Here is a 24199-nt window from a genome sequence, read left to right on the forward strand (position 1 = left end):
CTGTTAACTTTTCCTCCAGAATAGCACTGCAGCTGCTGCGGGTCTGGGGATAGCTGGCACATCAGTGAGACCCAAAGTGGGACCACAAAGAAGGGTCCACCCAAGTCTCACTTCCCTGTCTAGGGCAGCCAGGCCTGAAGTTCCGCCCTCAGCAAGCACACAGGCAGAGGGTGGGAACTTGATGTCTGGCCTGGCCAGGGGAGGAGGGGTGAGCCCCAGAAAGCTCACGCAGCACGGCCGGACTTTATTTATATGTGTACATATGTATACAGGCGGCTGTACAGCACAGGGCCAGCGGCCCCCTCGGCTATGGGCCCGGGGGGGTGGGGCAGGGCACCCCTTTTTTGGTCAGGCCTGCTGGGGGCACAGGTTCAGCAGGGCACCGGGAGGCCAGCCCCACCTCGGGCTTGGTGGCCGGGACGAGGAGGGAAGCGGGTGGGGCTGGGGGCCCTGTGCTGCTCGGTGCACTCTTCGACGGGACTGGGCAAAGGGTCTGGGGGTCCGGGGAGAGCTTGGGGGAGGCGGGCTTGGAGCGAAGCCCGCTCAGCGTGGTCCGCTCCTCCACCACCTCCAGCACCCAGCGCTCCCGGCCCCGGGGGGCTTCAGGTGCCAGAGGGACCAAGGGCATAGATTCCTGCAACCCCTTGGAGTCCGTGCCTGGAGGCTGGGGGGCCTCGGCCTTGGGCCCGGGCCGCAAGGGCTCTACGACAATGGGCACCGGGGGCGTGCCTGCCTCGCCCGAGCTGCTGCGCCGGCCCGTCTCGTGTTCCTGCACTGGGCTCAGCGCCGCCTTGGCCACGGCCCTGGCCGCCCCGCTCATGCCGTCCTCCGTCTGCACGCTCTGGTGTCGCGTGCCGCTGGCGTCCCTCTCCAGGGTCCGGCCCCCGGGGATCGACGCGCGGGGCGGGGTGCAGGCCTCGGCGCCGCCGGGGGACTCCTTCTCCTTACTCGACGCTGGCGGCCTGGGGGCGCCCTCAGGCAGCAGCGGGTCCGCGCCCAGGCTCAGGGGCGACTCCTGGCGGCCCAGGCGGCGGACGGCGACCTGCCGGGGCGCTCCAGGCCCCTCCACGGGGGGCGTCTCGCCGTCCGACTCGGCGAGGCTGTGCAGCGCCAGCTCGCCGTGGAAGTCCTTGCGGAAATCCGGGTGGCCCACCTCGAGGCTGTGTTTGCGCAGCGCGCCCTTCTTGTCGGCGCCCAGCGAGGCCCCCAGCTTCTCGGCCGACTGCACGCGTTTGAGGAGCGGCGAGCGCGGGGGCTCGGCACTCTTGGGGCGCGGGCGCACCACCGGCGGCGACGAGTGCAGCTTGGCCGGGAAGCTCTGCGTCGTGTGCGAGCTGCCCACGGTGTGGCCCGGCAGCGGCGGCGGCGAGGCCTGCGTCGGGGACGGCGTGTGCGCCAGCGGCGACAGCGGGATGTTGCCGGCCGACTTGCAGCGCGCAGAGCGGTACTGGCGGTGCAGCTTCGGCGACAGGCCGTGCAGCGTGCTGGGCCGGATGTGGTGCGACGCCGACGACGCCGGCGAGTTGGGTGTGCTCGACGCCGGCGAGCTGCTCTGGGACGAGGCGCCTGCGGGCAAGCGGGCGAGAGAGGGTGACGCGCGCGGCAGGCAGAGCCAGGGCCCCGCCCCCGGCCGTGCGCAGGCGCGGAGCCTACCTAGGTAGGCGGAGTCAGGTGTCGAGCGGTAGCTGTGAGTGGGTGAGCGCGCCGGCAGCCCGTGCGTTGGCGAGCCCGGGAGGCTGTCGCTGGACGACAGCGAGCGGTTCAGCGACGACAGCGAGCGGCTAGTGTGCAGCAGGTTCGACTGCTTCGTGATCTTGCGGAAGAGGGAGCTGCGCTTCTTGCTGGGAGACAAGGAAGGAGCCACCTACCCTTAACCTGACTCCAGAACTCCCGGCTCCTCCCACTTTAGGGCCGCACCACAGCCTCTGGGACCGCCCACCCCGTCTGGCCCCGCCCTCTGCAGGTGGGCCCCACCCACCTTTCCTTGCCCACCCATCAAAGCGGAAAGAACTTCCCTTAGTTCCGCTTGGCTCCTCCCACCTCAGGCCCTACCCATTCCATTCTTTTCTGGCCACTCCCAGTCCAAGCTAGAAACACCCTGCAAAACAGAACCAATCTTTCCTGGCCACGCCCACAGGTCTAGCCCCGCCCTCTCCAGCTAAACCCACCTATCAAGGAAGGAAGAAATTCACTTGACCCAGCTATCTGGCTGCTCTCACTCAAATCCCTACTCCCTGTCCACGACAAACTCACCAATAGAAACAGAACACTCTCCCGGCCCCACCCACCTCTCCTAGCTCCTCCTACCTGTAAGTAACGAAATGATTTCAATTGGCCCAGTCTTGTCTCGCATGCTCATTCCAGATAGAAATCCCTTCTCCTAGCCTCTCCCAGTCGTCTAAATACGGACATCCAACAAGGCAGGATCATCTCCTGGACGGCGCCCTCACTAGTCCACATCTGCTGGCCCTGCCCACCTGGCCAAGACGCTCCCACAATGCTTTTCTCCCGGCCTACGAGCCTGGCGCCGCTTCCTTTCCAGGCACTTCCCACTTTCCCAGCCTCTCCTTCTGTTCTCTTGTTTTTGCCCTTCACTCGGTGCACCTCCCTTCTGTCCTCACCTGTGATCCTCCCACCGTATCCCCGCCCACTGTCCAAAAAAACCACGCGTGTTCCAAGGCCTGCTGTTTATAGCCCCGCCCACTGCATTTGGTCCCACCCACCTCTCCTGGCCCTCCTTGGCAGAGGGCCGCTTGTTCCTCCGAGCCATTTTGGCTTTGTAGCTGCTGCGTCGTGCGGGTCCGATGCGGATGGAGGTATTTTCGAAGGGCGTTGTGGTCACTGCTACCTTGTTGCCACTCTGGGGGAAGAAGGAGGGGAAATGCTCTGCTGGAGGCTGCTCAGGCAGCTTCAGCTCCCCAGGGTCTCCCCCATCCTCCCCCCAGGGCGCTCCCTCCCGTTCACTCACCTTAAGGATCAGCTCGACGACCTCAGGATGCACCATGCCATGCACAGGCTCCCCGTTCACGTGGGTGATGAGGTCCCCAGCACAGAGCCCCGCCTCCTGGGCTGGGCCCCCCTCCTCCACGTGCTGGGGACAGGGCAGCCCACAGGGTTAACAGGATTGGTAACAAGGAAAGCTCTCTAAGCTTATGTGCCACTTAGCTCTGCGTGCACGGTAATGCTCCTAACACCTTATGAAATAGTAATTATTCTCCCCATTTTACAAATGAAGAAACAGGCTCAGAGAGGCAAGTGACGGCGCCAGTCACAGTGCAGTCTCATCCAGCCTGCCTCGTTCCAGAGTTTGAGCTGTCCCTTATCCCTGGGGGGCCTTTTCTTCCCCCCACTCCCCACCCTGGGACCCAGACCCCACCCATGAGTGCTCACCCAGACAATGTGCTGGACGCTGTAGACATCAGTGTCACCCATGTAGACGCGGATGGCACGCAGTGTGAAGCCGTACTTCTTGCCCGAGCGTTGGATGGTGATGGGGGAGCGGAGCCCACTGACAGCCGGCGAGTAGTCCCGGCTGGGTGAGGAGTCCCGCGAGGACGGGTTAGAGGAGAGAGATCGTGGGGACATGGGGCTGGCCAGGGGTGAGCCTCCATGGGGGTCCACTGCAGACACAGAAATGTGGTCAGAGTCAGGGCGACAAGACACAGCTCTCCCTGCACCTGCCCCCCCCACGTCAAACAAAGTCCCAGGGTTCTCACTGGTTCATCCCGGAGCCAATCATATCCCACGGCCAAAATATAGTGTTTTCATTGGCCTATCCTGGCACAAACGGGGGCAGCCCTCCCCTGCCAGGTGGGGCCCAGCGTCACCTGCAGGAATCATGACAGACAAGGCAGTGGCAGACGCTGACTTGATGACTTTGCCCCCGGTTCGAGAAGGTCTCTTCTCTACCGCAGGGTCCCCTGTCAGCTGCTGGTGCCGCGCCCGGCGCAGAACCAGGTCATTAGTGGCCCTAGGGCCTGATGTGTCCCCATCCTTCGAGGGTGGGCAGAGGTCGCCTGGGCGTGAGCGGTCAGCTGCAACAGAGCAGGTCTGTTAGGGGTCAGTCCAAGGCCACGGACTTCTTGCATGCTGTTCCCTCTGCCTGGAATGCTTTTGCCACTTCTCTCCCTTGCTGGAATGTGAATTTCATGAGAGCAGGTAATATGTGCATCCAGCACCGCTCCCAGTACAGAGAAGGGCTCAGATATATTTGTTGACTGACTGAGCATGGAATACGGGGTGTTCCTCACGTTGATGAGAATCCCAGGTTGGGGTGTAAAGAGTACATGAGATCTTGCATAAACAGTACCAGGCTCATTGAATGCTCAGTATATGGCCACAAGGGAATTGGGGAAGGCGGCAGGAGGGGGCACTCACTGGCCTCGGGGTCCCCGGCGCTGGGGGTGCCATCCCCTTGAGCTGCCTCTTTGGGGGCCCGTGCATCCAGCGAGCCTGCGGGGTCGGAGCTGGGCCGGGGAGGCCTGCGCAGCCGGGCCTCATCCTCGTCCTCTTGGGGAGCGCTGAAGCGGCTGGGCTCCAGCAGCGCCGAGAAACGGCGGCGCGCGCCCAACGGGGGACTGGCCTCCCCCTCCAGGAAGGTGGCCTCCGACGCCGAGAAGCGCTTACTGCGCAGAGAGGGCGTGGTCGGAGGAGACACGCCCCTTGGCCCCGCCCCCAAGCCCAGCCCTGCCCCTGCTCACATCTCCGGGGAGCCCCCTCTCCAGGTCTTCTCGCGCAGGGTCAGGCCGCCCAGGCCCTCCCGCTTGCCGGCCACCTTCTCCTCTGGGCCCTTGGCGCTCGGCTCCCGCTTGCTGGCCCCCGCTGCCGCCACGGGGGTCTTAGGCTCGTGCTGCGACAGCTGCTCCATACTGCTGTACACCTGCAAGGGCGGGTGGGTGGTGGTGGGCGGCAAGCCCAGCCCCCAGCCCCGCCTTCGCTCCCGGACCAATCGGCTTCCCGCTACTGGACACCCCCCCCCCCCAACCACGCTCCTCCCTCCCAAGGCCGGGCCCCGCCCAATTCTGGGCCGTCCCCCAGCCAGCTACAATTTTTCAGCTCAGGCGCCACCCCACAAAGTTAGGCCCTGCCCCGCCCATGCCCTGAAGTCTGCTCTCCTTCTGGCCCCACCTTCCCAGGCCTCACCCAATTATGTGCACCCTCGCCCAGGCTGGGCCCTGCACCCCTAAACGCTGCTCCTCAAAGTGAGACCTTGCCCCGGCCCGGCTGCTCATCCTATCCATCCCAAGTCCTGACCCCGCCCCACTGTGGGTCCTCATTTCCACGACTGTCCAGGTTCCCGTTAGATTCCGCTTAATGCCAAAGGCCTGTCCCAGGGCCCTCATCATGCTGCCTCCTCCCGGGCCCCAGCACTCCCAGACCCCAGCCCTCAGCCTGAGACCTTGGGCCTGGGGCCCCGCTCCCGCAGCCGTCTCTGCCCCGCCCCACCCAGGCCCCGCCCCCGTCTCGCCCCGCCCCTCGCCCCGCCTCGGCCCACCTTGCTGAAGCGCGGGGAGCAGGAGGAGAACTGGCGGATCTCCACCGGCTCCTCCTCCGTCGTGTCATCCTCGTCATAGGAGTTCACGTGGTGATACCTGTCTGAGCGGGCTGGGGACGGGGCACGGCCCTCTCCTCAGATCACACCCCCGCGGGAGCCACGCCCCGGCCCCACTCTGGGGTCTGATTCAGGCCCCGCCCCCAGGCTGGGTCCCCGCCCCACTGTCAGAGGCTCCGCTGGCCCCGCCTCCGGAGAGGACGCACTCCCAGACCCCGCCGAGCGCGCTCTCCACCCAGCTCTGCCTCGGGCCAGCCCACGCCCGGCCTCGTTCTGGGTTCTAGCCGCCCCCTAGCCCAGGCCCTGCCCAACTTTAGGTCTGTCCAGGCCCCACCAGGCCCCACCCACACCCCAACCTCGTTTCTTACCCTGTTCTCAGGCTGAGCCCCGCCCCCAGGCCAGGCCACGACCCCCCACCGCCTCAGCCCTGTCTTCGGTCTGGGAGGCTGGTCTGCCCTGCTGAGTCCCCTCTCACCGGAGCCCGCCCCCTGTCCCCGCTCACTGTCGAAGTAGCTGGTGTCGTCCTCGGACTCCAGGTGGGGGATGAACTCGGCCTTCTGCCTCAGGAGCCCTGTCCAGTCCAGGTCTCGAAAGAAACTGTGCTGCTTCACCTCGAAAGCGCCGCCTGGGGGGAAGGCGTGGGGGTGCGGGGAGGGCATTCCGGCGACAGCTGATGGCCGGCCCGCAGCCCAGCGCCTCACCCCTCTCTTCCCCCCCAGGGCCACAGCTCTCAGAGCCCCGCTCCCTGACGACAGGCCCCCAGCCCTCAACTTCCCTGCACAGCAGACCCCTTACCTGCCCCGAGCCGGACCAGAGGGTTGGTCTGCAGGAGGCTGGAGATCAGGAGCTGGGCGTCCGAGGGCAGGGCCTCCTCCCCCTCGGGCCACAGGATGTCGTCTGCAGAGCGAGGCGGGGCTGGGGGTCGCTTTTGGAGTCCACGGGGCCCTGGGCCAGCCCGTGTCCCCATGCCCCGCCTGCCCCTCGCGGAAGCACGCACCACTGATGACCTGTCCGAACAGCTCTTCGGGCGTGTCTCCGAAGAAGGGCACGCAGCCCACCAGAAACTCGTAGAGAATGATGCCCATGGCCCACCAGTCCACCGGCTTGCCGTAGCCCTGGCGCAGGATGACCTCCGGCGCGATGTACTCTGGGGTCCCACACACCTGGGGGCAGGCCGTCAGCCCGCGCCCTGGCCGCAGGAGGGCCTCGGCGGGAGCCGCGCCCCCCACCAGGCCCGGGGCCCCGCGGTGACCCCCACGCCCGCGCACACACCTGTTTGTCCAGGAACTCCCGGGCGTCCTTCTCAATGTGGCCTTCATACAGGTTGGTGGTGAGGCTCATGAGCCCCATCTTGGAGAGGCCGAAGTCCGTGAGTTTGATGTGCCCCATGGAGGTGATGAGGAGGCTGCGGACACGAGCGGGGGTCTCAGAGGCGAGGTCCGTCCGCTTCACTCCTGGCCCTTCCCTGCCGCGGCCTCCCGAGGGGCGGAGCCGGAGTGAGGGGCAAGGTCACGGCTCACTTGTCAGGCTTGAGGTCGCGGTGCACGATGCCATAGTTGTGCAGATATTCGAGCGCCAGCACCGTCTCCGCGAAGTACATGCGGGCCATCTCCACCGGCAGCGCCCCAATGTTCTTCAGTAGGGTGGCACAGTCCCCCCCTGGGGTGAAGGAGTAGGCCCACGTGAAGAGGGAGGCACCCCCGGCCCAGACGCACGCAGCACCAAGTCCTCACGTGGCCCCTACTTTACAGCTAAGGAAAACTGAGGCTCAGAGAGGAACCTCTGTCTCCCCAGGTCACATGGGGAGTGCCCTCTACTGGGCTTCTCTTGTCCCCTTTGCCATCCTCCAAAGTCGGATGGTCTGAGACTCAGAGCGAGGCTGGGTCATGCAGAGAGTTGATGGTGGAGGTGAGATTTGGTCAGTACCAAAGCCTGCCTGCTTACCAACGGAGTCTGGGAGCATGGCCCTTGATCTCTTGGAGTCTAAATCTTGAGGGTTTGGGGCCTTAAAATGTAGATTCCTGGCCCCCAGCGGGTTTACTGTAAGCACCACTCATATTTTAGTCTCCCCCAATATCCATTCCTCCTTTTTCTTACAGGGACCAGATATCCTCCAGTCAGCCCTCAAACATTTCCCTCTATTTTCACAAAAACTGCTAAACTCATACGATGTAAACTGGGATCTGCTGAATGGCAACCTTGCTATATGAGGGCCTGTCTAGAGGGAATTCCACACATAGGACAGCAGAGCTGAGAGATGAAGAGATTCTTGATGACATGATTTGAGCACCTAGATACAGCCATTCCTGAAGGTGACATTGATTTTTTTGATCACATGTCAATACATGATAAACTTCTTCTTTCTTTCTTTCCTTTTTTTTTCTCCCTTGAGCCAGATTTAGCTGGGTGTCAGAAACCGACAAATCAGACTCTCTGAGGGTGGGGCCCAGGAATCTGCATTTGGCTACAACCCCAGGTAATCCTGACACACATTTATGCTGAGAACCAAGCTAAACTGACTTTCAAATGAGACTTTGTGGCTGGGCCACGCTCAGGAGGCCCCAAGCATACACACCTACTGTGTGCTCCACCCGCCAAAGAGATCCCAATTCTGCCCACTTCTCTCCTCCTCCGCCTGTGCTGGGACTTGTGCAGTTGCCTCCATCTTGGCTTTCCTGTGTCTGCCCTCCTCACAGCAACTAAACAGACATTCTTAAAATAGGTCAGACCATTTCAACCCTGCTAAAAACCCTCCAGCAGCTTCCTGCGGCACTCAAATAAAGTCCAGTGCCACCGTGGGCTCTGCAATGCCCTGCGTCTCGGCCCCATCACCTCTCCATCCCCGTCTCCCCCTGCTCTCCCTCTTGCTCGTTCACTCGGCTCCAGCTCCACTGGCTTCCTCGCTGCTCCTCCAAATCCAGACACCTGTCTTACCTAGGAGACTTTGGGCTTGGGACTCCCTCTTCCCGGTCAGAGGACCCTGTCCACCCAAGTCCCCACGGCCTCCTTGAGCCTTGTGGTCTTCGTTGCGATCCTTACAATATGAAATGACCTTGTCTCCTGTGGCTTGTATTTCTTGTTTATTGACTCTCTACACAGACCAGAATATAACCTCCACGAAGGAGGGGTGTGTCTGTTTGGGCCCTCACTGTGCCACCAGCGCCCAGCACCGCATGTGGCATGAGGGAGATGAAGGGACATCTGCTGAGTGACCGGATGGTTGACTAAGACTTGGGGGCAGCACAGCTGTAGCCATAGGGTCTTGCATGTGTCCTAATAACCACAGTACATGTGTGTGTTTGGGCAATGGATGGATTAATATCTGGGTGAACAGAAGCATGAATGGAAGGATAAACAAATGAAAAATATATACATCGGTGATTAGATGGATGGATGGATAACAAATGGATGGATAAACTGATGGATGAATTGTGGATGAATGGATGGAGATAGCTAGCTAGCTAGATAAGATGGATGCTGGAATGGAGGTTTGGATGAATGAATACAAATAAGGATAGTGGATGGATGGATGATGGATTAATAAATAGATAAACAGGGCCGGCCCCGTGGCTTAGCGGTTAAGTTCTCGCGCTCCGCTGCTGGTGGCCCGGGTTCGGATCCCAGGCGCGCACCGATGCACCGCTTCTCCGGCCATGCTGAGGCCGCGTCCCACATACAGCAACTAGAAGGATGTGCAACTATGGCATACAACTATCTACTGGGGCTTTGGGGAAAAAAAAGGAGGAGGATTGGCAATAGATGTTAGCTCAGAGCCAGTCTTCCTCAGCAAAAAAGAGGAGGATTAGCATGGATGTTAGCTCAGGGCTGATCTTCCTCACAAAAATAAATAAATAAATAGATAGATAGATAGACAAACAGATAATGGTGGATTGATGGATGGTGAGTAGGTGGGTGAATAAATAAATGGATGAACACAAGAAGTAAATAACAGGGGAAACTGGGAGGAGGGGGTGTGTGGGGACTCAATGTACTTTCTAGTCAATTTTTCTGTAAACCTAAAATTGCTCTAAAAAATGAAGTCTATTAATTTAAAAAAATAGATGTAAAACGGATAAACAGATATATGGATGGACAAATAGATATATAATCAAATGGATGGATGGTTGGATGGAGAGATGGTGCATGGATGTATGGATGGAATGACAGATGGACTAGCAAGATGGACGGATGGACGGATGGATGGAGAATGGACGGATGGATGGAGAATGGACGGATGGATGGATGGAGAATGGACGGATGGATGGAGAATGGGTGGATGGATGGATGGAGAATGGGTGGATGGATGGATGGAGAATGGGTGGATGGATGGATGGAGAATGGGTGGATGGATGGAGAATGGACGGATGGATGGAGAATGGACGGATGGATGGAGAATGGATGGATGGATGGAGAATGGGTGGATGGATGGAGAATGGGTGGATGGATGGATAACTGGATGGATGTATCTATATTGAATGAAATGAAGACAGATAGACCAATAGATGGCTGGACAGAGATAAACAGATGCAATGGATGATCCATGACTGCATAGATAAATAGGTGGAGACACACACAGGTGGAGAGTCAATATGGTGACTGGGGCTCAGGTAGGCCACTCAGCAACCCTGACCAGCGTGCACCCCCCAACTTCCCTGCAGCCCCGCAGGCACCAGACCTTCCACATACTCCATGACCATGCAGAGGTGGCGCCGGGTCTCGAAGGAGCAGAACATGCCGACCACAAAGGGGTTCTCGGCGAAGGTGAGGATGTCGCGCTCCACGAAGGCCTGCTGGATCTGGTTGCGCAGGATCAGGTTCTGCTTGTTGATCTTCTTCATGGCGAAGCGCTGCCGGGTCTCCCGGTGCCGCACCAGGTAGACAGCGCTGCAGGGGGAGAGAGCGAGGACCGGCCGTCACCTCCGAGACACCCGGCCTCCGCCACCCTCCCCCCGCCAGAGCCCCGGGTGGCTCACCCGTAGGCACCATTGCTTATGAGTTTGATGGTCTCAAAGTCATTCTCTCCAGGTGGTTTCTTAGCCTTGGTGGTGCTGCGGCCCTGCAGGAGGAAGACGGAGACCACCACCATCATCGTCATAAGATTGGGATTATTGTTATTCCATTTCACACGTGGGGAAACTGACGCACGGGGGGCCCTTCATCCAAGTGCCACAGTGAGGGAGTAACAAAGTCAAGACTTGAACCCCAAACTGTCTGACTCTGAAGCCATATTCCTAACTTCTTTCCATGAGGAAAAAAGCCTACACAATGGATAATCACCCTAATATATAAAGAGCTCCCAGAAATCAATAACAAAAAGCCTACCAATTGAAGAGAAAAAATAGGCAAGATATGTGAACTAGAATTAGAGCTCTTAACCATATGAAAAGATGCTAAACTTCACATATAATGACAGAAGGACACATTAAAACTATCCCCAGATTCCATTTTTCACCTAGCAGATTGGTAAAAAAAAATCCAAAAGCCTGACTCTGTAGGCAAAGTAAAAAGGTACTTTTTTTTTTTTTAATTTTATTTATTTTTTTTTCCCCCCAAAGCCTCAGTAGATAGTTGTATGTCATAGCTGCACATTCTTCTAGTTGCTGTATGTGGGACGCGGCCTCAGCATGGCCGGAGAAGCGGTGTGTCGGTGCGCGCCCGGGATCCAAACCCGGGCCGCCAGCAGCAGAGTGCACGCACTTAACCACTAAACCACGGGGCCGGCCCCAGTAAAAAGGTACTTTTATACTTTTCTGTTGGGAGTGTAAATTGGTTCGACCCCCATGGAAGGTACTTTGGTGTATATCAGAATTACAAATGCATGTTCCCTTTGATCCAGGAATTTCACTTTTGAATTAATGCTACAGATATGTTTGCACATGTGAAAAATGACATATGTAGTATTTTCCTCATTGCAAGACTGGAAACAATTTATATGTTCATCTATAGGAAATTGGTGAAATAAAGACATGACGGGCATCTGTATAAAGGAATATTGTGACACTGTTAAAAAGAATGAGGAATCTCTCAGCACATTGATTCAGAAAGTTCCCCAAAGTATTTTATTAAGTGGGAAAAAGAGCAAGGAACAATATGTACCATAAGCTTTTGTGTAGAAAAAGTGGCAAAATAGAGCTATCTAATCATATTTGGGGGGTGCTTGGCAGCACATATACTAATAATATTTTGGGGATATAGGGTGATGGGGGATAAGAGTAGGTATAAGTTTTTGACTGTATACCTTTTTTGAAAATTATTTTTATTTTTCTTAGGGACAAAGAGATTTATTACATAAATATTATATTAAAAGACCTATGATATATTATATAAAAGACCTATTATATAAAAAGACCTATATAAAAATATTGAACTTGTATGCTCCTAAGAATGTAGCCTAAAAATATCCGACACAAAAATTGACAGAATTACAGGGAGAAATTGCTCAAAACAAGGATTTAACACATATCTCTCAGAAACTATTAGATCAATCGGGCCAAAAAAGAAAAAGAAAGCAAAAGAATAGGGAGATGAGAGATTTGAATCACTCAATTAACAAGTTTGATTGAATGGAGTTGCGTAGAATCCTATAAGCAACAATTGAAGATAAATACCTTTTTAGAGTTTTAGACTTTTGAGTGATGTCACTCCATTACCTATTCAAAAAATTAGACAAACGGCACGGATAGTGAGATTCTTTTCAATATACACAGTATATATAAAAGAAAGATGTGTGTGTATATGTGTGTTAACTCATAGACACAATTTAAACAGAAGTTACAAACTCAAATGCCTTCAGGGGCCAGGCAGGCCAGGTGGGGGCCAGGGGTGACTGGGGAGCAGGTTCCCCATATCTTAGGGGAGCCCCAACTCAGTGCCAGCTGGTTCCACCACAGTGTTGTCAGAACCTCTGATTTTTCAAAAGGAGGCCCAAACCAAGATTTTGAGGCAAAATCTTCTGATTTCTATATTTTGCTTCAAATTTTTGAAAAACACTAGGCAGTTCAGAGAAAATGTATGTGTGGCTGTTATGGCAGGCTGTCTCCATTAGACACGGACCATCTGCCAACGTGTGGTTGGCCTGGGGGTGGGATTATGGCAATTTTCACTATGCTGAGCCGTTAACACAGAGAGATGCTCAACCCACTGAAAACCCCATGTGGGGTTCCTCAATAAATTAAACAAAGAATTACCATATGACCCAGCAATTTCACTCCTATATATATATACCCCAAAGAACTAAAACAGTTGTTCAAACCAATGCTTGTACACAACTGTTCACAGCAGCACTCTTCACACAATCGCCAGAAGATGGAAACAACCTAAATTTCCATCAGTTGATGATGGATAAGCAAATATGGTCCATCCATACAGTGGCGTATTATTCAGCCATAAAAAGGAATGAAGCTCTGATTCAGGCTACAACATGAATGAATTTTGAAAACATTATGCCAGACACAGAAGGCCACAGGGTGAATGTCAATTTATATGAAATATCTAGAAATTTATGTGAAATATAAATCTATATAAAATTTATATGAAATCTCCAAAATAGGCAAACGCATAGAGACAGAAAGCAGATGGGTGGTTGCCAGGGGCTGGGCAACGGCGGAATGGGGAGTGAATGCTTAATGGGTACAGGGTTTCCTTTTGGGGTGGTGGAATGTTCTGGAACTAGATAGAGGTGATGGCTGTACAACATTGTAAATGTACTAAATACCACTGAATTATTCATTTTAAAATGGTTACAGTGGTATATTTTATGCTTTGTGTATTTTACTATGAAAAGAGAAAAGGTCATGGAGGAAGAGCTATTGTTAACCCATTTTACAGATGGGGAAACTGAGGCTCAGACCAAGAGATCCACCCAGCCTGAGGGCAGGGAGCAGGGGGTGAGCCGTGGCCTGCCCGGCGGGCACCAGAGTGCAGACCACTGGGCCACCCGGCCTTACCTCCGAGAGGTCGTCCTGCTCCGGCGTGTTGGAGCCACCGCTGTCCTGCTCCTCCAGGTGCACGACTTCTGCGGAGGGACAGAGAGTGAGCGGGGGCGGGGCCCGGGGGTCGCCCGCAGCCCCGCGCCCACGCGCCGGCACCTGGAAAGGGGTCCCGGGTGAGCCCCAGCTGGCGAATGATGTAGCGGGGGATGTCGGTCTTCACCAGGTGGCCCTCCTTGGCGTGGCCCTCGGCCGCCTCCAGCAGGTGGTAGAACTCCTCGGGGTTGAATTCCTGAGGCAGGGCAGGGAGGGGCTCGCCGCGGGCTCCGGGGCCCCACAGCCCCCCGCCAGCCGCCGGCCGCGCCCAGCCCCCTCACCAGGCACTCGAGCAGCCGCGCGGGGCGCGAGATGATAATGAGCAGCTTCTTCACCAGCTGAGTCACGAAGGCCACCTCCAGGCTCTCGGAGCGCTCATAGGCCTGGCGGGGGCGGGTATGGGGGCGCAGTGGGGGTGCGGCTCACAGGCGCCCTGCCGCAGCCAGGCCCCTCTCCCAACCCCACTGGGTACCAACCGCTGCTGTTATCCCATTTTACAGGTGAGAAAACCGAGGCCCAGGCCACACGGTAAAATAATGATGGTTATTATTTTAGCAAACACAGTCCTAAAACCTTCACTCAATTTGTCTTCAAAACAGGCTGAGTTAGAATCCCTCTGCCTGGCATGCTCTTGCCTCGGATCCCTGAGTGGCTCCCTACTTCTCCCCCTTCAGGCTTCTGCTCAGTTGTCACCTCCTCATGGAGGCCTGCCCTGACCCCTCACCTCAGTCTAAAACCGCACCCCACCTCCTGGCAGCACCCTCAAACACCATCACTCTATTTCCCTTTTTTCTATCACATGAATCTCCTTGGAACACGCCACGTATTAATTTATCCATCATGTCTCTCAGGGCCGAGATGAAGAGGAGGCAACAAGGCACTCGCCTGGGACATCAAAAACCTCAGTCATCAAGATAACTAATATTTTAATGCAATATTTGAAAAAATCGAAATTCATGCAAAAAGTCCACGATTAGCAAAATAACAAAATTTAAATAAAGCCAGGATTCCACAAGGCTGTGCCAAGCCAGATTGGAACTTGAAGCAAAGGGCCATCTAGACATGTTTTTTAAATGGTTAATGGTTTTAATGAAAATATTATTATTGATGAGTTTGTTTCCATTAAAACCAGGAAAGCAAAAGTATAATAAATTCTGGCTTAATTATAAATAAAGTATTTAAACTTAAAATAATGTTAAGTTTTAATACACCTGCTTTTCAACTTTGTCAATAAGTACTTTAATGGTCTGAGGGGAAAAAATGAATCACTTGCCTTATCCTAGTCCCAGCTCTGTTTTATTTTATTTCCAGATAACAATTTTGGAATTTTATTTGTTTGTTTTATTTCCAGCTGATTCTCCAGCTTCTAGGCCAGTTCTGGGCCCAGAATAGGTGCTTAATAAATATTTGTGGAATTAATGAATGAGCTCATCCCCTTTTTATAGCAAAAGGACTGAGGCACAGAGAGGTTAAGTGACTTGGCAAAGGCTGCATAGCAAGTAGGTAATGAGCCGGATGTGAATCTAGGCCATTTGGAGTCTGTGCTCTTAACTCCTACAGACCTAGTGGCAGAGTCCAGACTCAAACCAGATCTGATGCCAAAGCCATAATGACACCAACATACTGTCCTCTGGGTCTGGGCAGAGGGCCTGGAGCCCAGAGCCCCGTATTCTGGCCTGTATGCCCTTTTCCAACCTCATCTTCAAGACAGTACAGTCACTTGGCTTCTGTGCTCCTGGAATTTCCCAGACTGCCTTGTCACCTCAGGGCCTGTGCATGTGCTGTTCACTCTGCTCAGGACACATTTTCTCACAGCTGCCACCTCCTCATTATTCTCATCCCAATTTCAATGTCACCTCCTCCAGGGAGGCCTCCTGGACCTTGCAAGGGAAGCCCTGACACTCCATCCGGTTGTCCTGTACTTTTGCTTCACTGCCCTCAGCATCAGCTGAAATCATCAAATTCCTTGATTTGTCTCTTTCCACGTTTCCGACCCATCTCCCACACTAGAATATCAGCCCCACGAGGGGCAGGAATATTCCTCTGGTTTGTTCACTGCTGTGTTCCTAGTGCCCTAGCACACAGTTGGTGTCCACTAAATGGTATCCATGATCATTGACTTGAATGGGGGCATTACCTCATTTACTTTCATTTATTAATTCAGTCATCCATCCATTTGACCAACATTTATTGAGCACCTACTGTATGCTGGACACTGAACAAACAGACAACCTCATCACCCACTTGTGGCGCTGATGCTTGAGTAAGTGGGACAAGAAATAAGACAAGCAAAAACACACATGATGGATGGTGCCAAGTGCTAAGGAGAAAACTACAGAGAGAGTGGGTGGTGAGAGCCAGCAGAGGTTGAGGTTTTCAACAGGGGGTCTAGGAGACCACCTGAGATGAGACTGGAGTAAAGAGCTGCAGGAGCTGAGCGGGGTTCAGTTCCTGCCTCCCCCGGCACACCTAGAGCAGACCGAGTCCTCACCCACCTCTGAATCCCAGCTGCACTCCTGCGCCCGGCGCGCGGGAGGCGCCCCCTGCCGGGACGCGGGTGAAGGGAGGCACGGCCAGGCTGGGGGCGCGGAGCCTGGGAGGGCCGGCCTCCCCGCGCACTCACGTCCTGCAGCAGCTTCTCCAGGTTCTCCTGCAGCTCGTAGAAGTAGACGGTGGTGATGAGGCCGTCGCGGGACTTGGTCAGGCAGTCCCGGGCCAGCTCGATGATCTGGTGGTGGATGAAGCTGAGCACGCCGTCGGCCAGCGGCAGCACGCTGTCCGGCTCGTAGGCGCGGGCGAACTCGCGCAGCTTGTCCTCCATCTGCGCGGTGGCCTGCGGGAGGGAGCGAGACGGGGCGGGGGTGCCGGCGCGGGGCCGCCCCCGAGGCTGCGGCCGCCGGGAGCCTGCGCTGCGCGCGCCGGCCACCAGGGGGCGCGCGGAGCTCAGGCGAGCGAGGGCTCCGGCCGCCCGGCCTCCCCGCGGCCCCGCGCCCGCCTCACCTTGGGGAACCTCTCCTTGTAGACGTGGTTCATCATCACGATCTCGTTGTCGTAGGAGGAGGGGGAGCGCCCGGGGCTGCGGGGAGAGAAGCCCATCCTGTCCAGCCCCCTGCCTCCGGAGCTGCAGACAGGTGTCCTCACCCAGCACGTTGCAAGCCTTTTACTCGCGGGGGCAGGGGTCTCGCAGTGCACAAGCCCCCAGCCGCCAGCTTGGAGGGGGGATACCCGCCCACCTGAGGCTCCGCGAGCGGGGCCGCACGGCCGGGGAGCGGCGGCCGCCATCCTCGTCCGTGATGCTCTCGGTGCTCCCGAAGTGTTTGGAGAGGAAGTGGAGCTCGTCCACGGTGGGCTGGTAGGGCAGCTGGTGCAGGCGCTCCTGGGAGGAGCAGGAAGACTGGGGGAAGGGGCGGGGCCGGGGTCAGAGCCACCGCGGGCCCCCCACAGCTCGGGACCCTGGGCTGGGACTCCGGGGGCTGACGGGCCAAGGGCAGGGCCCGGATCAGGACCCGAGTTAGGATCCTGGGATCCCAGGGCTCAAGTTGGGACTCCTGGAGAGACAGGAGACAGGGACAGACACAGATGTGGCCAGACGGAGCCTGTTAAAACCTGAGTCGAGTCACTGCCCTCCTCTGTTCAGAACTCTCCATGGCTCCCATCTTACTCAGGGTGACCGCCAAAGTCCTGCAGGATCTGGCCCTGTCTCCCTGCCATCACCTCCTCCCACTCTCCCCCTCACTTGCTCTGCTCCAGCTGCACAGGCCTCCTTGAGAGTCCTTGAATGAGCCAGGCACGCTCCTGCCTCAGGGCCTTTGCACTGACCATTCCCTCTGCCTGGAGCACATCTACAGTGAATCACTCCTTCTTCAAGTCTCTGTTTAAAGGTCACCCCTCAGGGAGGCCTCTGAACACACACCTATCACTCCCCATCCCTGCCCTATCTCATTTCTTCTTGCTGTATTTATCTCCTGACTTACTATATCTTTATTGCTTATTTGTTATTGCTGTCTGCTCCTTGAGGGCAGGGACCTAGCTCTGCTTGGTCCCCGGTCGGGGCCTGGCACGTGGTCGGGGCAAACACAGACCCACAGATAACAGTGGAGAAACACAAGGACATCCACTTGATTCTGCAGGCAGAATGATCTTTTTAAACATCACATCACTCATTCCCTGTTTAAAACTCCCCACCCCTTGGGGCCGGCCCCGTGGCTTAGCAGTTAAGTGCGTGCGCTCCGCTGCTGGCAGCCCGGGTTCGGATCCCGGGTGTGCCCCGACGCACCGCTTCTCTGGCCATGCTGAGGCCGCGTCCCACATACAGCAACTAGAAGGCTGTGCAACTATGACGTACAACTATCTACTGGGGCTTTGGGGGAAAAAAATAAATAAATAAAAATTTTTTAAAACTCCCCATCCCATCAGTATCTATTAAAATAATTTTTTTCAATGCACAGAATCTATGACCTATGGAATCACAATTTCAAATAGTTCCGACTGAAATTTTAATACAATTTAATATAAAGCAAAAAAGCCTTTCCATGGCTTCCCACTGTATTTAGAAGAAAATCCACCTCCTGTCCTGGCTAACAAGCTCCAGCATGATCAGGATCGCTGCGTGCCTCACATCCGTCCCTCCACTTCCAACTCAGAGCTCCAGCCACACAAGGCTATTTTGAACTCTCCAAATGCAACAAGATCGCTGTTGCCTCTGGGAGTTTGCACATGCTGTTCCCCCTTCCTAGAACACCCTTCCCTCCCTTCTTCCACCTGCCAAACTCCTGCTGATCGTTTGTCTTGGCTTCAACGACACCTCTTCCAGGAAGCCTTCTTTGACTCTACCCCCAGCTTAGTCAGGTGCCTTCCCTCTGCTGTCACCTCGCCTCATGCTACCCCCATCACATCCGACCACCTCGTGTTGTAAATGCCTTCTTACTGGTGTGTCTCCCCCCATGAGGGCTTTGTGAGTCCCTGGACCCTGCCCAGCTCGTTGAGCCTGCCCACCACATGACGGTCACTGGATAAATGTCTGCTGAACATCACAGCAATGGACGGATGAGCGAAGCAGAGACACGGGTGGAAAAGCGACAGATGGACAGGGAGACTTTGGGTATCACAGTGGCTGGGAAATTGGGCTCTGGCTGAAGGGGTGGCCTGGCTCTGGCCAGCTGCAACACTTGGGCAACAGGCTTAACACATGAGCCTGAATGTCATTATCTGTAAAATAAACTGGCGATGAGTAGGATCCCCAAGAGGATCCGTCGAGGGTGGAGAACAGGGCTTTGGAGGGACCTGCAATCGCTCACAGGTGGACGGTGACACTCTCGGAAGGCAGGAGAAACCCAAGCGCTTATTAGGACAGCCCAGCTGCTGGCCTGGGCCTCTGGGTGAGGGCCCCTGCAGCTCCGACCCAGCCGCCCGCCTGCCCCACTCACCGAGACGGTGGAGCTGGGTGTGTTGGTGCCATAGCCAGACGAAGGGAGCGAGGCCAGAGACCAGCGGCGTCCGTCCGCCCTGGAACCCAGCCGAGGTGCTCAGAGGCTGCCAGGCCCCACCCGTCCCCCCACTCCTCCAGGGGTAAGAGAAGCCACCGCCCACAGCCGGGACAGGGGCTGGGGGAATACATCTGTGCTCTGAGACTCCTGAAGGCCCTCAGGGTCAGGGAGGTAATGAGGTCTTCAGTCTTCTCTGCTCCTCCCATGATCCTCCTCTCCTGACATCCTCACACCAACAAGCCCCCAGGGTGGATCCCAAGGAGTACCAGAAAAGCCCACTCAAGGAAGTCATCCCAGGGGACCCTAAAAGTCTACCCCTAGAGGGCCCCCTGAGAAAGCTCTCAGAGAAGAACGGCCCCTCCCTCAAAACACACACACTGACACACGATCCCACGTCGGTACACTCACGTTCACACACACAATCACTCTCACGGCCATGCCGACTAGTGTTAGTGTGACTAGTGTGGTCGAGTTCACACACATTCACCATCCCATACGTGGACCCAAACATCACACTTTCCCACCCTAACACAATCACACCTGCCAAACCAGACATACACTTACACGTAGACACACACACTTACAGAGACCCAGGACCCACACTCTGACACACAGACACACTTCCTCACACCCACTCTACATTTTCATGTTCACACACCGAAGACACCCTCACGCCCTCAGTCACCCATTCACTTTCAGACAGCCACACACTGACACTCCCACGCAGACGACACACTCACGTGGAGACACACGTGGAGGGGCATGCTCCCTCATGTATTCACGCGTATTGACAACCCTACAGGCACACACTCACACATGTTCACACCCGAACGCTGATGCACACCCCCATGGGCACCTGTGTAGGCTCGGGCTGCCTCACATATTCACAATCTCACCAACTCACACACACACACATCCACATCGGAGCACAGCCTGCACACTCACATGGACACACACTCCCACGCATGGGACTCCTCCCTCGTTCCTCTCTTCAGGCCAGGCCCCGGCTCAGCCCACTCGCCTCCCAGCCCACCCTCCGTGCAGGCGACCCCATCAGGCCCAATCTTGGAGCCCTCTTCTGGCTCCCTATTGCCCTCAGCTGAATTCCACGGAGGAGGGGACCTTCCCCTACTCTCCCAAGGGAGCAGGCCTCTGTCCCCACAGTCCCCTGTGACTCCCACACCACAGCCTTCACCAGCCTTTGCAGGGATCCGGGTCTGGCCTGCCACCCCAACTCAACTCCAAGGATAGAGATGGGGTATCATTTACCCATATGCCCAGCGCCCAGAACACAGCAGGTGTTCAGACGTTTTTAGTATGAATAAAGTTGAAAGAAAAAGAGGCCCGCGGCAACCCCTGGTGACTCCCAGAAGTTTCTGCAAAAAACATTTGAGGAATCTCTCTGCCTCCCCCAATTTCGCCAAAGGCCCCCAGAAAATTCGTTTAGGGACACTCCAGAAACTCGCAGAGACCCCCGGAGGGAAATCTGAGATTCCCCCTCTTGACTCGAGAGAGAGAGCCCTAGGCGCCCTCCCCCACATGGGGAACCAAGAGTCCCTCGATGGGCACCGTGCAGTCTGCGCTTGCGCGCCTCATCTCCGCGCCCCTGTCCTGTTGCTATGGAAACGGCTGGTCTGGAGTGCGAGGCAGGGGAGACTAAGACCCTGGGACCAGAGCGCACGCGCTTTCGCTCCGCGGCAAAGGAAGCCCTGCCCCTTCCCTGATTCCGGGTAGCTGGTTGGCCCCGCCTTCTTATAGGCCCCGTCCCTAAGGCTGGGCGCTTGCGCCGGCTGGGTCGTTGGGGCACTCTGCGGGTCCCTCAGGCCCTGGCTCAGGTGCAATTAGGAAAGGAACAGATGGCGGCCCAGACAGTGGGTGGGGAGGGTCCGGCCAGGGTTCTGGGGCCCTGGGGAGAGGGACTCACCTTCGGGAGGAGGCAAACGAGAAGTGGGCAGGGGTGTTGGGGGAGAAGTTGCGGGGGCTGTCCAGGGGACTGCTACCTGTGGCGGAAAGAGGGGGATCTTTAGGCCTGGGGTGGGAGGCAATCCCATCAGACGTCCTGACCCCCAAAGCGGGTTGCAAACAGCAGTCCTACCCCTCTTTAGTCTAGTCCCACCCAAATTAGTTGGCCACACCCCCTTAGCTGTGGCCCCTAGTTTCTCAGCTGTTTTGGTTGTTGAGTCAGCCCACCCCCCTTCCAGGCCTTCATCTGGGATGGCCCCGCCCCTCAGGTATGGCTCCTCCTTTCTGCCCCATCCTGGGTCTCTGCCTACCAATGCCAGCCCTCTGCGGGCTGACCACGCCCACACAAGGATTGGCCCCGCCCTTGTCCAATCCGGGCCTTCCTCTCTCCAGATTTGGCCTGCCCCCCTCCTGTGGCATGTACACACCGCTTGCCCGTGGCCACGCCCCCCGCCTGTGGCCACGCCTCCTCTAGTCCGGTCCACACCCACCCCTGTCTCACCCAGGTGTCCCGGCAGTGGGGAGTGGGGTCGCGGCAGCGTGGGCGAAGTGCTGGTCAGGATGAGGCTTTTCCGGTTACTGGTGCGGCAGCTGCGGGGAAGGCGAGGCGGGGGGCCGAGCTGGGCCGCAGCCCAGTGAGTCTGTGGGCCCACCAGCCTCCCTCCCATCTCAGATCCCCGCATGTCTCCCATCCGTGTGTGCCTGGAGGTGCCCCCAGAGGACCGCTCAGAGGAGGAGGCGATGGAGTCCTCAGTAGGACTGTGTATGGGAGGGGATGTGCGTGTGACGTGTGTGTGAGACTACCAGTGTGTGTGGATCATGTGTGACCATGTGGGGCACACTGTCAGTCATGAAGTGATAGACATGCTGTCTATATGACACCATGGAAGACACTGAGTGTGTGTCTTGGGTCTGCGTCTGACACTCGCTGTGTGTATCCACACACCTAGTGTGACATCATGTGTGACAGTCCTTGGGTTCCTCTTATGTGACACAACCTGTGCCTTTGTGTGTCTATGTGACACAGTGTGTAGTGCCACTTGCCCATGACAAGATGTGCCACTGTGTGCGCTAACATGTGCATGATGCATGATTTCTTTATACATGTCTGCGTCTTAGTGCGGCATTCTCTATCTGTGCAAGACCCTGTCTTGGCGTCTGTGTGTGACATTCACCATGTGTGTCCACGAGTGGCATCCACTGTGTGTGAATTTAACACCTTGTGATACTAGGCATGTCTGAGCATGCCACCATGTGTGACATTCCCTGGATGAGTCTTGTGTGTGATAACGTGTGACATTGTGTGTCTCTCCATCTCTGCAAGAATTCCTGTGTCTGCTTATTCTGGCATCTGTGTGACACAGCATGTGCCATGCTTAGATGATATTGTGTTGTGACACTGCTTGGGTGCATGGATGTCATTGCCACACGTGTCTGTGTGCCTCTCGATGGCATAACTGTGTGTGTGGGTCACCATGCATGTGCCATCTTACTGCTGTGCACCACATTACCTGTGGGTTTACGCGTCTGTGTGGGACGCTGGGTGCCCCCGCGTCTGTGCACGCCTCTGACCTATGGCTGCTGCATGTCTGGGTGTGCGTGGCGCCTCCCGGGTGTATCTGGGCCACTAGGGCTGGTGTGTGTGTATGTGTGTGTGACATCATGTCCTGTGTGACGCTGTGTGTCACTATTTTCCGTATGAGGCTGTGTTCTCCGGGGGGGAGGGAGTCTGTGCTATGATAAAAGCCCCCCCTTTCTTTCTGCCCTTCAGGATCCCAGCTTCCGAGGACGGAGCCCCCAGCCCCTCCATTTCCCTCACCCCCCGCCGCAGTGACTGAGCATATTAGCGCGGCCGGAGCACGCGGCATGGAGGTGGGGGGAGGCCAGGTTGCGGCTATTGTTCTGAGGGTGCCAAGCCCCCCACCCTCCCCTTCTTCCCCTACCCCCACCAGGCTGCGGAGCCCGCAGCACTAGCAGACAAAGGCGCCGCAACCCCCCACCCGGCGCAGCCCCCTCCCCCCGCGGCGGTCCTTTCCAGCCTGCAGTCCCCCCAGCCTCGGCCCACACCGCCCCCCGTTCAGCCCCATCCCTGGCAGGAAGGCGCAGCGCGGGCACCTCTGGCGCAGCTGGACCGGGTGCAGCATCCCGGGCCCCGCCCTGCGGCAGCGCCGGAGGGGCGGTTTTTGGGGGAGGGCCGGGTCAGGGTCTGAGGGATCGGGGGTCTACCTCTTGGTGCGGCGGAACATACTGCCGCCAGGGAAGGAGGGCATCGAGAAATTGGAAAGCGCGGTCCAGAGAGAGTCAGACATGACCCGGCGGCGGCGACATGGTGGCAGGTGCGGCAGCGGCGGCGGCGCGGGGAGCGAGCGCGCGGGGCGGAGGCTGGAGCCGCAGCGGGCAGGGGAGGGCGGGGGAGGGAGGGCCGTGCGGCCGCCGCCCACCGGGAGGGGGCGCTGCTGTGCACCGGCGCCTGGCCCCGCCCGCGCGCGCGCCTGCGCCCCCACCCGGGCCGGAGAAGGGGCGGCCAGCCGCGCGCATCTCGCCTCAAGGCTCACCTGCTGCTTTTCCGCGGCAGGGGCAAATCCTTCTGGAAGGCAAAGGGGCAAAAGGATATAGGTCAGCGTGGACCAGCAGCTGCTACCCCCAAGCCCTGTCAGCCCCTGGAGGTGCAGAAGTGGGGTGGGACAGGCCCCTCATCAGCATTGTCACCTGCACTCTTGGCCATGCGCCGAGGACCGGGCTCCTTGGGGGAGAGGATACCAGGGTGATTCCTCTCCCGACCCCAGAGACCAGCACAGGGCCCCGTATAGGACTCCTGAGTTGGTGTCTCAATGTGTGTCTGTGCAAATGAACAAAGAGTTTTTGCTTGAAAAACATTTCTTGAGCACCTACTGTATGCCAGGCCCTGTGCTAAGCACTGGGGATGCAGCAGTGAATGAGACAAATAAAAACTCCTGCCTTTGGGGGACTAGCATTTAGAGGACAGAAGCAGACAATAAATAAGATTAGTGTAGACGTGAAGGAGAAAATTTTAGACAGTAATAAACATCATGAATAAAATTAAGCAAGGTGATGTGATGGAAAATGGATAGGAGGGGGACATGATGGTCAGAGAGGGCTGCTCTGGGGAGGTGACTTTTAAGATGGTTGCTGAAAAATAAGAGCCAGCGGGCTGG

General features: G+C 56.9%; 1 protein-coding gene across 1 annotated transcript; it reads right to left on the reverse strand.

Moving 5' to 3' along the window:
- Positions 1-178: 178 nt before the first annotated feature.
- MAST1 (microtubule associated serine/threonine kinase 1) lies at positions 179-23376 on the reverse strand. The gene is made up of 26 exons (XM_004442543.3): positions 23250-23376; positions 21526-21614; positions 20986-21061; positions 19002-19080; positions 16809-16969; positions 16576-16651; positions 16199-16408; positions 13857-13958; positions 13639-13771; positions 13498-13565; positions 10525-10607; positions 10227-10435; positions 7072-7210; positions 6824-6956; positions 6549-6714; positions 6347-6448; positions 6054-6176; positions 5495-5604; positions 4701-4879; positions 4378-4625; positions 3828-4034; positions 3391-3620; positions 2969-3091; positions 2724-2860; positions 1654-1841; positions 179-1566 (listed from the first exon to the last, which is right to left on the reverse strand). Exons 1-26 carry the CDS (start codon positions 23330-23332, stop codon positions 308-310), a joined length of 4713 nt encoding a protein of 1570 aa, XP_004442600.2. The 5' UTR covers positions 23333-23376; the 3' UTR covers positions 179-307.
- Positions 23377-24199: the final 823 nt, after the last annotated feature.

Source organism: Ceratotherium simum, chromosome 39 (genome assembly GCF_057802395.1).
Source record: "Ceratotherium simum simum isolate JZ-2026a chromosome 39, ASM5780239v1, whole genome shotgun sequence".
Taxonomy (NCBI): domain Eukaryota; kingdom Metazoa; phylum Chordata; class Mammalia; order Perissodactyla; family Rhinocerotidae; genus Ceratotherium; species Ceratotherium simum.

Coding starts and splice junctions, on each gene's coding strand:
- MAST1 (XM_004442543.3), bottom strand. CDS start 23,332: ATGTCTGACTCTCTCTGGACCGCGCTTTCCAATTTCTCGATGCCCTCC. Junction 16,409..16,575: donor ACAAGGAGAGGTTCCCCAAG/GTGAGGCGGGCG, acceptor TCCCTCCCGCAG/GCCACCGCGCAGATGGAGGA. Junction 4,880..5,494: donor GCTCCCCGCGCTTCAGCAAG/GTGGGCCGAGGC, acceptor CCGCCCTTGCAG/GTGTACAGCAGTATGGAGCA.